Below are 13207 nucleotides of genomic sequence, written 5' to 3'. Positions count from 1 at the left end.
TACTGCTGTGAATACAGCACTCATCATGAATATTAGTTTCCTCTTTCTACGCCCAATCTAATCCATGCCCAATTGATTGACTTGAAGAGTAAACCAACTTCTTCATTTTTTATTTGAATCTTCAAGACTTAATAAGCATTTGCTAATACATATATAATTAAAGCATAAGCACTTTTCAGAGATGATGTGATTCTTCACCAATGGAAAAAAATATGCAATGAAATCATTTCCATCAGATAATTCCATATTATACAGTTTCAACTCGCACGCTCCGCGCGCTCGTTAAGGGGCTCCGCCCCTTAAAAACCCCGGTTCCGGCTTCGCCGTCTATATTTGTGTTCGCTCGAAGACTTTTTAAGTTCGAATAATCTCACCTCAGCTAGGGGCCGGCTTCGCCGGCCAGGGGGTAGGGAGGCGCCCCACTCATTCCTCGGAACAGCTTCGCCGTTCCTCGCTGAAGGGCGGCTTCGCCGCCCAGGGGTTCAGTGTGCCCCCCCGGGGCTTCCCCGCTTAATACTCGGAACGGCTTCGCCGTTCCTCGTCTAAGGTCGCCATAGCCGCCCAGAGGGCGAAGGCATTTCGGAGCTGTTTCACCGTTTTTCGTTTGAGGGGAGTCCACAGCTTCTGCGCCGCTTGAACATCGGGGCGGCTTCGCCGCCCGAGGGTTACTGAAGCTCCTCCTTGCCTACGCCAGTTACTCCTCGGAACGGCTTAGCCGTTCCTCGTTCTAGGGCGGCTTCGCCGCCTTGGGATTGAGGATTTTTTTTGGTGATGTTCCAGGAGGTGATCGGGGGTTTTCTGGTATTTTTCCCGTATGGTTTACGGTGGGTCGCCCTCACCAAATATTCCGGATCTAGAGCTCAGAGGGGACGGGAAGTCCTTTTGAAGGGAGATTTGACAAAACCTTGTGTTAATCCTTTGGAAATCGCAATTTTCGGTGATTTTTGGAATACTTTAATTTTTTTCTGAGTAACCAAGCACGATGAAAGAAAATTGTTACCTACATTTCGTAGACGAAGTGATGAGCATATATAATAATCATTTTCGTTATCCAACACCTTAAATTAAGTCGAGGGGAGGGGAAAGTTTGACATTTTTTTCGAAAAATCAATTTTTGGACGCCATTTTAGCTGTAACTTTCTCAAATGGAAACTAATAACATTACTTTATTACGTGCCTGCGTTCATTAGCTTTCAAAAAATGCATTAACGACTCGTGTGGAGGGCAACGGTTCGCGCGCAGTAAAATAAAAACCGAAAGACGGTCACCGGAAAAAGCCCGATTTCGGCCATTTTGTCGTCCTAGCGACGACACGTGGTGGAAACTTTCGGATTTTTCCTCCGGATCATTTCGGAATCCCCGCACGCCTGCCAAATTTCAGCTCTCCAGCACTTCTAGAAGCGGTCGGGAATTTGTATCCATCAGTCAGTCACCACAAGGGCTGTATATAGATAGGACTCGCCGCGCTGCGCGCGCTCGTTAGGGGGCTACGCCCCCTAAAACCCCCCCGCATCCGGCTTCGCCGGCTGCCCCCGCTGGACGGCTTCGCCGTCCCGCCCGCGGCGTCTCGGAACGGCTTCGCCGTTCCTCGTCAGGGGTCGGCTTCGCCGCCCAGATATCGAGGTAACCCTGTGACGGAGACCCGCTTGTTCCTCGGAACGGCTTCGCCGTTCATCGTGGGAGGGCGGCTTCGCCGCACAAGGGTTACCCGAGTCCCCCCGAGGCGTCGACTCCTGGTAACGGCATCGCCCTTCCTCGTGATGGGGCGGCTTCGCCGCCCAAGGTTTTCCTGGGTCCCTCCGAGCCATCGACTTCTCGGAACGGCTTCGCCGTTCCTCGCCCGTGGTCGGCTTCGCCGCCCAAGGTTTACCTGTGTCCCCCCGAGCCGTCGCCTCCACCGGACGGCTTCGCCGTCTCCTCGGAACGGCTTCGCCGTTCCTCGCCCGGGGTCGGCTTCGCCGCCCAGATATCGAGGTAGCCCTGTGACGGAGACCCGCAAGTGCCTCGGAATGGCTTCGCCGTTCATCGTGGAAGGGCGGCTTCGCCGCCCAAGGGTTGCCCGAGTCCCACCGAGGCGTCGACTCCTGGGAACGGCATCGCCCTTAACGTGATGGGGCGGCTTCGCGGCCCGAGGTTTACTGTGTCCCCCCGAGCCGTCGACTCCTCGGAACGGCTTCGCCGTTCCTCGTGTATGGGCGGCTTCGCCGCCCAAGGGTTATCGGCGTCCTCCCCCCTTAAGCCTCCTCGTGATGGGGCGGCTTCGCCGCCCAAGGTTTACATGTGTCCCCCCGGGAAGTCGACTCCTCTTTACTTTACTCTGTTTCCCCCCGAGGCGTCGACTCCTGGGAACGGCATCGCCCTTCCTTGTGATGGGGCGGCTTCGCCGCCCGAGGTTTACTGTGTCCCCCCGAGCCGTCGACTCCTCGGAACGGCTTCGCCGTTCCTCGTGTATGGGCGGCTTCGCCGCCCAAGGGTTATCGGCGCCCTCCCCCCGTAAGCTTCCTCGTGATGGGGCGGCTTCGCCGCCCAAGGCTTACCAGTGTCCCCCCGAGACGTCGACTCCTCGGAACGGCTTCGCCGTTCCTCGACTGTGGGCGGCTTTGCCGCCCAAGGGGTATCGGCGCCCTCCCCCCTCGTAAGACACCCATTCGGCTGCTCCACGTGTTGGAGCGGAATTGCCGCCCGAGGGTTCTCGGAGGTTTTCCGCGCCTCTGACTCCTCGGAATGGTTCCGTCGTTCCTGGGGCGGGGGCAGCATCGCCGCCAAGGTTTTCACTCCTCACAGAGCAATGCGTACTACCAGCTATCCCCCATCGTTTACAAAGGCTACCGGGGGATAATGTGGCAGAATGTAGACGCATGGTAGCCGTGATTGTGGCATTTTAGCTTATGACGATGTTTTGAAGGTGGTCCGGGGGGTTTCCAGGGTTTTTTTATGAGTGTAGTGACAACGGTCACAATCATCCAAAGAAATTCCTTAGCGATGAGTCATAGGAGAAGGGAATTACTGGTAAAATATGCGAAAACACCGAAGAACATGCTATTTACAGAAAAAAAAATATTTTTTTCCCCAGTCTTATAGGAAGCCACGTGAAATTTCGAGGAGTTTTCTTGCATAAAAGGTCTTTGTTTACCTACAAAAAAAATTCCAGCGATCTGTTTTGGGGAACAATGAATTTTCCCGTATTACTAACATTTATATTACCAATTCTGTGTTCTCCACATAGCGGTGCATAGGCGCTGTAATAAGGCATAACTCGTGTGAATTTAGTAGCCGTACCTTATGGGGAAGTGGTTTTAAAAAATCGCTTTTAGGTGTCCTTGTCCTGGAAGCCATTTTATACCTCTACGATTTTGTTAAGAAATGTACATTTAAAAATTTGAAGTTTTATTGCGGGTGTGTAAATGGGGCAGGATAATTGAACATGACGCGTAAATATAGCCGACACAATTCCCAGTCCGAATAAATAAAAACGATACAACTCGGATGAATGGTACAAGAAATATACCACTTATTAAATAATTTTTATTTTTTTGGGGGGGTCCCAGGGGGTTATCGGGGGACATTTTGTGCTTGTCCCGTATAACGCGGCATCGTTTACCTTCGATAAAAATTACGGCTCTTTAGCTGTAGTGTAAGCATGGTTTTTCGACGGTGTCACCCGTTTAAATTCAATATTCTGCGTTCTCCGGGTAGCGGCACGTAGGGGCACCAAAAAGACGTCACTCACGTTAATTTGGTGTCCGTGCGACGTGTGGAAGTGGCGAAAAAAAAATCCGAAAAAGTTAAAATCGTGTGTTGAGGGAATGCAAACTTCACGGCGGATGTGTTGTAAGTTACCAAACGTTGTAGGAGTCGCAAATTCAATGAAAATACATAATCGTTAATTACTCGAAGTTCGATTAACATGTGGATATCAAAGGATAGCCAAAAAATTAAGAAAAAAATCTAGTATCTTGCATTAAATTGAATTGGTCCTACGATTATTGCAAATTGGTCAAAAAAATTCCCAAAATAAGAAAAGCATTGGAAATTTTAAATTGTTAAAAAAAATACTTTTAAACAAAAAATTGCAAAGGCGACCACACCAAAAAATCAACCAAAAAATCTAGTGTCTCATACGTTAGGGACTTATTCCTACAACGATTATGAGTTGGTTTTAAAAAAATCCAAAGATAGGCCCATAAGAAAAGCATTGGAAATTTAAAAAAATTATAAAAAATACTTTCAATCAAAATATGGCAAAATGTTTCTCATCAAAAAATCGCCCAAAAAATCTAGTTTCCGTCAGTGAAATTTCATGTTCCCGTGACATTTTTAAGTAGGCAAATAATGGAATATGTTTAAGTCCCATAAGGCTCCAATGTTAATTCGGATCGATATATCTCGAAAACCGATCGACTTTTTCGAGTTTTCGGACTTTTCCCCCCGATGAATATTTTTTCTCCTCCCACGGTGAAAATGTCGTCTTCCCAGGACGTCCGGAAGTGGTCGGGAATTTGTATACGTGAATGAGTGGTCAGTGAGTGAGGTATCTGTCACACATCGGGTTGTATATAATATAGATTCAATACATATTGAAAAGATTTTAAAATAGTGAAATGACTGAATATTGAAAAAGAATTTAAAAAACAAAGACAAAAAATAATGTAAGAATACTAAAAGCAGGCACTTTCCATGAGTTTTAAATCTGCATATGATACATATATACTTTATTTCTCTATTTTGTAACCTTACAAAAATATACAAAGCCAAACACAGATAACCATGAGGCTATCACATTACAACCAACCAGCAAAATAAATATGATCACTTCACAAGACATATGCTCTGATGGGGGCCTGCTTGCAAGAGGAAGTGAAATTCTGGCATACTCCACCTCGGTACATGCGAGTAATAAAGAGCAAGGCAATCAAAAAGAGGCTAAAAAGAAAATGATATTTGCTACGTCTAGAGAGAGATGAGTACCTCTTGTCACCAGGAATAAATAGAAAGCAAAGAAACCCATGCTGTCTCTCTCTGCAGGAGACCACGACACAGCAATGAGCTCTGAGCAAGAAAATAAACACCTGCTGAGAACACATGGTCAGACTTTTCTATAAACCTCAAGTACCCAGGCCCTAACTCAGCCAATCAACGGTTCCAGTGATGGAACAACTGCATTTACTGCCTTCTAGTAGGTCCCTAGTCCCAACCCTGAGCCTCAGCCTTTGATTCCTCATACCACACACCCATCTAAGTGGCTTGCAGGTTACGTCTCAATGCAAGAGTTTCCATTTTTGGTAGATGCATATACAGTGAAACCTCTGTATAACGAACTTCCATATAGCAAATTTTTATGAAAACCTCTTCATAACTAAGTGGTAGCCCGAGTGCCAGGTCCCTCCTGTACGTAATGTACATCTATAATTAGGACATTTCACTATAACTACGTCCAAACTTGGACTCCAGTTAGGAAACTTTTAAACCTAGAAATTATTATACCATGTTTTAATTGGTGTGCAATTGCGTGTAAAAAGCATACATTCTGTGTTGCACCACCCCAATCCCTGATGTCACTTCAGAATGGAATTTTTACAATTTAAGTTGGAAAAAAAATTGGAGTGGTGCCATCTGGGTGGCATCATCTGACACTGATCTCACTCTAATGATCAGGTTTGGTAAGACCTGAAATTAACAGTGCTGAGTCTTGGTGGTGGGCCTGTGCCACATTCTTTGCAGTTTTTAATGAATAATTGAAAGTGACCAATGAATTCAAGAAAATGTGGTCAGAATAGTATGCATAGAATGAAAAGGTTAACACTAATACAAGTTAAAATGACTGATGAAATCAACCAACTAATTCTTCATAGATGATAAAAAGACCTTAAATCAGAGGTGCTGTACTGTGATGGTCTCAAAATAAAGGGCCTCTTGCACAGCCCTATGTTTCCCCACTTAAATTACACAAAACACACTAACTGAAGCACCAAACCTCTACAAAAATAATTAAAATGGTTAAGATCTCCTGAGTACTTATGGAATCTGAGGCCATCAACCAGAGGCATGCAATGAAGTACCCGAATTTGTGCCATTTGAAAGTATTTTTGGAGGAGAGGATGCAGAAAGTCAAGATTTTTAGAAATTTTCTCCAACGATGCAGTCTAAGGAATGCAACCAATGCTCCATACTACTAACACCCAAAATGCTCAACAGTATTGGCTCTTTTCACTACAAGAGCTGCGGGTGTTCACCTTTTGGGAGCCTTTGCAGCAAAGTGTGGTGGCGACTTATTTACAGTGAGATGATCACAGATTTGAAGGGAAATAACAGGCCTCAATTAATGTTGTAGAGGTTTGTATGTACTATTTGATGAATGAAAATGAGTTAATGATAAATATTGTAGGAAACCAGAAGCTCATAATGTGCATGGGAAACTATTCCAGAATGATGCTCAGGAACATCAAACCACTTTGGAGCATTCCATAGCATTGGTAAAGTGCGCTGGACCACACGGTCTCTAATCAATCCCCCAGCCCTCATCTTAAGTCCAGCTCTTGTGGAAGTAGTGGGGAATTGGTAAGAATCAGTCAGAGAAAGAGTCAAGCAAGGAAGGGGCTTTATAGGTAATGGGCATGCCTTACTTGTAAACTCAGTCCTCTCCCTTCACAAAAACATCCCAAAAGGAGTTGATAGCAGCAGCTAAATTTCCGACTCACAGCAATTGATCTGCATGAAATCTATAATCATCCTGCAACAACGCAACCCATATATTACCTCCTTTTACACACCACCTTGCAATGGAATTGTCATCATCCCAGTACCATGGAATTCACTACACGGAAGTTTTACTGCAGTATAATTTGGAACTCATTCACAAAATTGGTGCTCTCTTATTTATCTGCCGCTGGTTTGCCATATTTCTTGCATCACTTCAGACAGGAAATGTGAGGAACAGATATTCATAAGCCATTCGGGAATTTTAGTTAAAACATGAAATGTGGCCACAAGTAGTTCCAGCATCCAGGTTGCAAGATAGTTGAGAAGACCAACAATACTACAAGGTGATTCCTCATTAGCTTAGCCATGCTCTGTGTGGCCACTCACTTGGATGGCACTGAGTATTTTGACTGTGCTAGACACGGAACTATAGGCTTAGCATATATCAGTTTGGAATTCTAAAAGAGCATGCCAGCCACTAGACAGACATAAATGTATTCATTCCATTTCCACTGCTTCTCCTTCTTGCCACTGTCTTTTTGTCTTCTTGTCTTTTTTCTAGAATATTCCGGCTATTGCTTGAAGAGTAAGGACCTAGATAAGATTGTATAGAACTATGCTAGTGACCTCATATGAAGTAAAGCCAAGTACAAAATATCACAATGGAGAAGAGACGCCACATAATTGACATAAATATGCATAAATATTTGATGAATCATAAGGAACCCAGAAGAGAACATTTTAAGAATTTTGAAGAAGGCAGCTGCTGTAGAAAAGGTGATGCAAAGTGATACGCTGGGAACAACAAGTAGCGGGTTTATGATTGATGGCCATACCATGGATAAGGATTTTGGGTTTCCAGGGAAGAGGGATATAAGGAGACTAGGTAGGTAGATGCATACAAAGCTTATGGAAACAGTAAATATGTATTAATATGTCAAGGTCTAGATGCTGCTAACAATTAAATAATAATTCGTTTCCTATCCTATTCACCTTCATAATATAGTCAATTACAATGATTGATTGGTAAGAAGTTAAGTCAAACAATGTGATTGTTTATTTTACTGTACTGTTCAACAGTTGAACATGCTCACATTTACTATCAATGTGTTCCGGAAAACAAGAAAATATACCAACTAGACATACACCTCATATCACACCGAAATGCCACAGGTCTCTAAGGCTCATTTTGCCCCTTCAGCAGAAAATTGTTGAAGATATCATTTCATCTGTCTGATCTATAATATTTTCCACCAACACTACATTGTCATAATTATAACACAGAAAATAAAAATTCTCGCTGATCTAACAACAATAAGGGTAGAGATAACAATAAATATTCTAGAGCAAATGGGTCATTCCATGCCAAATCACCACAGCCCCCAACCCGACCGTCTCAGATTTGCTTGAAATTTAAAAGTAAGTTAAAGCACATGAAATTGGACTCGTACACAAACTTTTAACCCTCAGCTATACACGGTATTCATACAGCAGGGTTGCAAACACGACAAAAAATGCAAAATTTTCCCTCGCATGCTCTACAAAAATAAATGATAACTTAGCTAATAATTGTGGTAGAAACTACCTGTCGGTCTCATTTTAAAGCTAAAGAAACATAGTTTATGTAAAAAATATTAAATTTTAAGATACCGATTTTTTTAAATTCCGAGGTCACACCATGTGATCTTTGACCTTGAGTATCTAAAAAAAAATGCATCTTAAATTTTATTGGGAAAAAAATATGTTAAACAGTTAAATGCATTCTATCTTTGATATACATTTAATTTTGGGATGGCTTTGGGAGCAGGAGTAAAAAAATTATTGAATCATGAGTGAAAATAATATCCCCTATGAAAAATTTGTACACAAATTCTAAACAGGCTGTGTACAATGTACACATTTTACATACATTTATATGCTGTTGTATATAAAAGCATACATGAGTACATTGTATACAATATACTCAATATCCATTCAGGGTGTACAATGTCATTTTACATACATTTGTATAAAAATGAACACATTGTATATTTACAATTTTTTTACAATATACAGTAGTGTATATTGTATACAAAGTATACATTGTACACAAATTGTGTTAATTCAAATTTGTGTACAATATACACATTTTTTTATACCATCTGTGCATCCACACTGTAACCTGGAAATCCTTTGTACATTGTGTACAAATTGTACACTAAATTTTCATTTGACATTGTATGCTCTTCATGTAGAAAACATCCATCACACAAGTTCAAAATTGTCTAGCTCTCTCTCTTTCTGTAAGTGCACTACTAGTCTGGTAAGCAAGGTCAGTCTTGCTCGAGCTTCTGTGGTGTTCACGTGTTTTTCAAGGGACTAGTGCACTGTATGTATTATACACACACTATGTATTTGTTCTTTTCATCAGAATGTAAAATTATTGCTGGATGAGTGTAGATTAAACAAGCTAATGGAAGACCACAGTATTAATTTGTCCACTTACAACCAATATCTGGCAAATATGATGTGCAATCCACCCCAAGTGAAGTGTTGGTTCCAACAATGTTCTGAATGTGCAGGATCTAATTATGTGAAGACAATATTGGAAAAAGTACTAGAAGAAAATGCCATTGAAAATATTACCTTCAAACAGTGGATAACATCACAAATATGCACTCTTCAGACATTTGTCAAGTCCACTGAAGAATTCATAGAGTTTTTCATTTATAAATTATTGCAATTACAAACACACTTTCATTGCCGTTCAGCAATCATCATATTTGAAGATCCTGAAAGACGACTTGCAGATGGGAGAAATTATAGTGTTGTGTGATTTTGCTGAAAATTATTCATTCATACTACAAGATGAGGTGCAGGGTTTCCACTGGAATAATTCCCAAGCAACAATACATCCATTTGCCATCTACTACAGAGAAATGCCTGCAGGGAAATTGGCATGTACAAATTTAGTAGTTATTTCAGACTGTTTACAGCAAAATACTATAGCTGTACATACATTTCAAAAGCATCTTTATAAATTTCTTAAACAGTACATGCAAAATGTAACGAAGGTATATTATTTCTCAGATGGGTATGCAGGCCAATACAAAAACAGGAAGAACTTTTCAAACCTGGTACAACACAAAGTTTACTTTGGGATTCCAGCTGAGAGGCACTTCTTTGCCACATATCATGGCAAGAACTCATGTGATGGGTTGGGTGGAACTCTGAAGAGGCTAGCAGCTAGGGCAAGCTTACAACGTATCCATAATGATCAAATTATGACTCCAAGACAATTGTTTGTCTGGGTAACTGACAATTTTAAGAATATGAACTTCGTTTATGTGTGTCAAAAAGAAATAATGGAAAATGGGAGGATGCTACACACTCAACATGAAAAAGCAAGACCAATGCCTGAAACTCAAGCATTTCATACTTTCATTCCAGGAACAAGGAATGAATTACCTAATAATGAAGAAGTTTTCCACAGACACAACCAGTGAAGTACATGAAAAAAATATTCCACAAGAAACAGTCTCTTGAAGAAATTAAAGGTTTTATGACTTGAGTCCACAGTGATGCGGGGTGGTTAGGTTTTGTCATGAGTGTGAATGTAGCCTCACAGGAAGTTTTGGTCAGTTTCTTACACCCCAAAGGGCCATCTCCATCATGTGTGCATCCTCACCAGCCAGATATTCTTAAATTCCAAGTGAACAAGTTCTCGCTGAGGTCGATCCATATATTGCAACTGGGCGAAATTACACATTAACAGCTTTGAAAACTCTTCAGTAGGGTAGTTTCCTTCATCAAATAAAACGAAAGGCATTGATTGCGATTCGTTACCCACCATCACTGTATTCATAATATACAAATTATTTCATTTTATAAATACCGGTTTAGACAAATGTCAATGGCCCATTTTTATCCTCATTTGAAAAGGGCAAGATTGGCGCCCATGCGATGCCACTCCACGTGACGTCACAGGGACCTAGTTTCTATACGAGAAGATAGGAGTTATACATCGTCTGAGGTTACCAATGCATGCATGAGGCGCAGAGCTCAGGGAAACATGTCTTAATAATCACTTATTAAAACTGGCTAAGGTCGGAAAGTTTTCTTCGTTTGATAAGGTCTTAATAATCCTTATTTAAGCCAAGCGCTACCAGCCAGCAGGGTACTCAGCTACCCGCTAGCAGCCTGCGTCGTATCAGCGCTAAGCCTCACCTCAAGGTCACCTCACAGGGCGGCAGCGGGAACCAGAAATAGTCTCACGGAGAGATTTCCCGGCATTCATACTTACGCGTCTCGTTTTCGGGCGCTTGAAAATTTTTACTTTTCATTTAATCGCGAAAAATAGATATCGTCATTTAAAAACCTAAGAGCGTGAAATACGTACTCCAGGAGTAATAATCTTTCGATTTAGGCAATAAAAAAATAATAGGAAACCACCCTGTTCAGAAAAAGCACTTACAAGAAGGAGGCACTAACTAGTTTTTGATTAGATATCTTCCAGGGTGTGTATAGAGCATTAAATTTTATTCTTCTATAAGGTAATTTCTATACATAAATGCTAAGTTTTTACATTCAAGGTGAAGTATGATGTTTTCACGATTTTTTTACTCCTGTTCCCAAAGCCATCCCAAAATGAAATGTATACCAAAGATAGAATGCATTTAACTGTTTAACATATTTTTTTCCCAATAAAATTTAAGATACATTTTTTTAGATACCCAAGGTCAAATGTCACATGGTGTGACCTCGGAATAAAAAAAATCGGTATCTTAAAATCTTATATTTTTTTACATAAACTACGTTTCTTTAGCTTTAAAATGAGACCAACAGGCAGTTTCTACCACAATTATTAGCTAAGTTATGATTTATTTTTGTAGAGCATGCGAGGGAAAATTTTGCATTTTTTGTCATGTTTGCAACCCTGCTGTATGAATATCGTGTATAGCGGAGGGTTAAAAGTTTGTGTATGAGTCGAATTTCATGTGCTTTAACTTACTACCAAATTTCAAGCAAATCTGAGACTGTCGGGTTGAAAAGTCCACTTTTCTGTGATGATTTGGCATGGAATGACCCAAATACGAATCTGCTTCGCATAAGCGTTGATAGTGGAATTCACTACGCCGTCGCGAAGTTAATAATAAATATTAATACTTATCCAACGCACCTTGGGGACTTTTTCTACTTCCACTAAGCACATACGGCAATTACCAGCGACAGCCAATCTCTCATGGTAGCAAAATCTAGGAATTTCTACTCCAACCATTGCAGCTGCCTGAAAAAACAACCTTCAATAAGTATAAGCTTAACCAAATCGACATCCATAGGAGAAATAAACTTAGTACCTGCAGCACAGTGGTGCCAGGCTCAACTAGTACACTCTTGTCGTCAATAAATACTTCTACTTTCTCAGGAGCTTGGCTTGCTGTTCCTCTGGTTGTAGCAGGGAAATTGGCCCGAGCTACGGGCGAGCAGAGGGCCCTCGCCAAAGGGACCCTTAACATTTTGGCTAAAATGCAAAATGTTAGCCCGTAATAATTAAAATGACGAGTAGAAAAGTGTAGTAATATCAATTTCACAAATCAAGATAGGTTTATATCACATCTTTGCTTCAACTGAGAACCGGCACCTTAAATTCTCGACTGCGTATTGTATTACCAATTAATAAATAAAAGAGAGCAACACTTGGTAATGAAAGACAAGTACGCAATTTATATACAGCCCTTGAAACAAACGCGATTAAAGAACTTCCAAATAAAAATTATGCAACTGTACTATAAATAATCGATGTACTTAACCAATATTTTCAATCATAATAAAGTTTCATGATTAATGGAAATCAACATTTAAGTTTCCTACACAAGTATTTGCTGTATTTTCACACTTACGGGCTCACACGTGAAATTGATGAAGCGCTAGTTTTATGAAAGAAAGAACTTTATTCCGTAGGTCAACAACGAAATTGCAATAATTACCTGAAAGGTTCCTACTGCTCAATCGTTTGTTCAGGCCGTCTCGGACCCTTCAACAGCCTTCAAGAAGCTTCGTTTTACGCTGCGAATCAGCTGAGGTTTTTATCCTACATTAGCGCCACAAGCGCAAATTCGAACAACTATGGTCAAAGAAAATGTAAGTAAGAAAGGACTTCATAACGAGCTTTGCGCTTGTGAGCAAAATATAAGAACACTCGACGAAGGGCTGTTTTCTGTAAGAAAGTGATGAAAATAATGGCATGAAATATCTGACTGACAACGTTTCCTAAACACAAAAATCGAAATAGTACTCAGAAATCCTCAGTTTTAGCTAATATGACTATCTCTGTTCTAGTTAGCGCAGCTGTAGCTACAAATTCTATCTACCAAATTTATGCTAGGTATTCGCTGCTAATTTTTAGCTAGTTAGCAGAGGTACCTAATAAGCGCTAAAATCGGTGTAACCTTGTATTTAATGTAATCCATTCTTATGTATATATTCTTTTCTGTTGCGCGTGCTAATTTTTAACTAATATCTTGGAAAA

General features: G+C 41.2%; 1 protein-coding gene across 2 annotated transcripts in view; it reads right to left on the bottom strand.

The window, feature by feature from the left end:
- LOC124171324 (NADH-ubiquinone oxidoreductase 75 kDa subunit, mitochondrial) overlaps positions 1 to 12772 on the bottom strand; it is a 151010-nt gene extending 138238 nt beyond the window's left edge. The window contains exons 1-3 of one of the 2 annotated variants that reach the window (XM_046550471.1): positions 12666 to 12772; positions 12036 to 12199; positions 11858 to 11965 (exon numbers count right to left, since the gene is read on the bottom strand). In XM_046550471.1, coding sequence (XP_046406427.1) covers positions 11858 to 11965; positions 12036 to 12194 — 267 coding nt within the window. In that variant the 5' untranslated portion in view covers positions 12195 to 12199; positions 12666 to 12772. The other variant, XM_046550472.1, reaches the window with a different exon arrangement.
- Between the last annotated feature and the right edge of the window lie 435 nt (positions 12773 to 13207).

The sequence above is a fragment of the Ischnura elegans genome, chromosome X (assembly GCF_921293095.1).
Source record: "Ischnura elegans chromosome X, ioIscEleg1.1, whole genome shotgun sequence".
NCBI lineage: Eukaryota > Metazoa > Arthropoda > Insecta > Odonata > Coenagrionidae > Ischnura > Ischnura elegans.
Note: the sequence above shows the minus strand (reverse complement) of the source record. Positions and strands in the feature narration are given on the sequence as shown.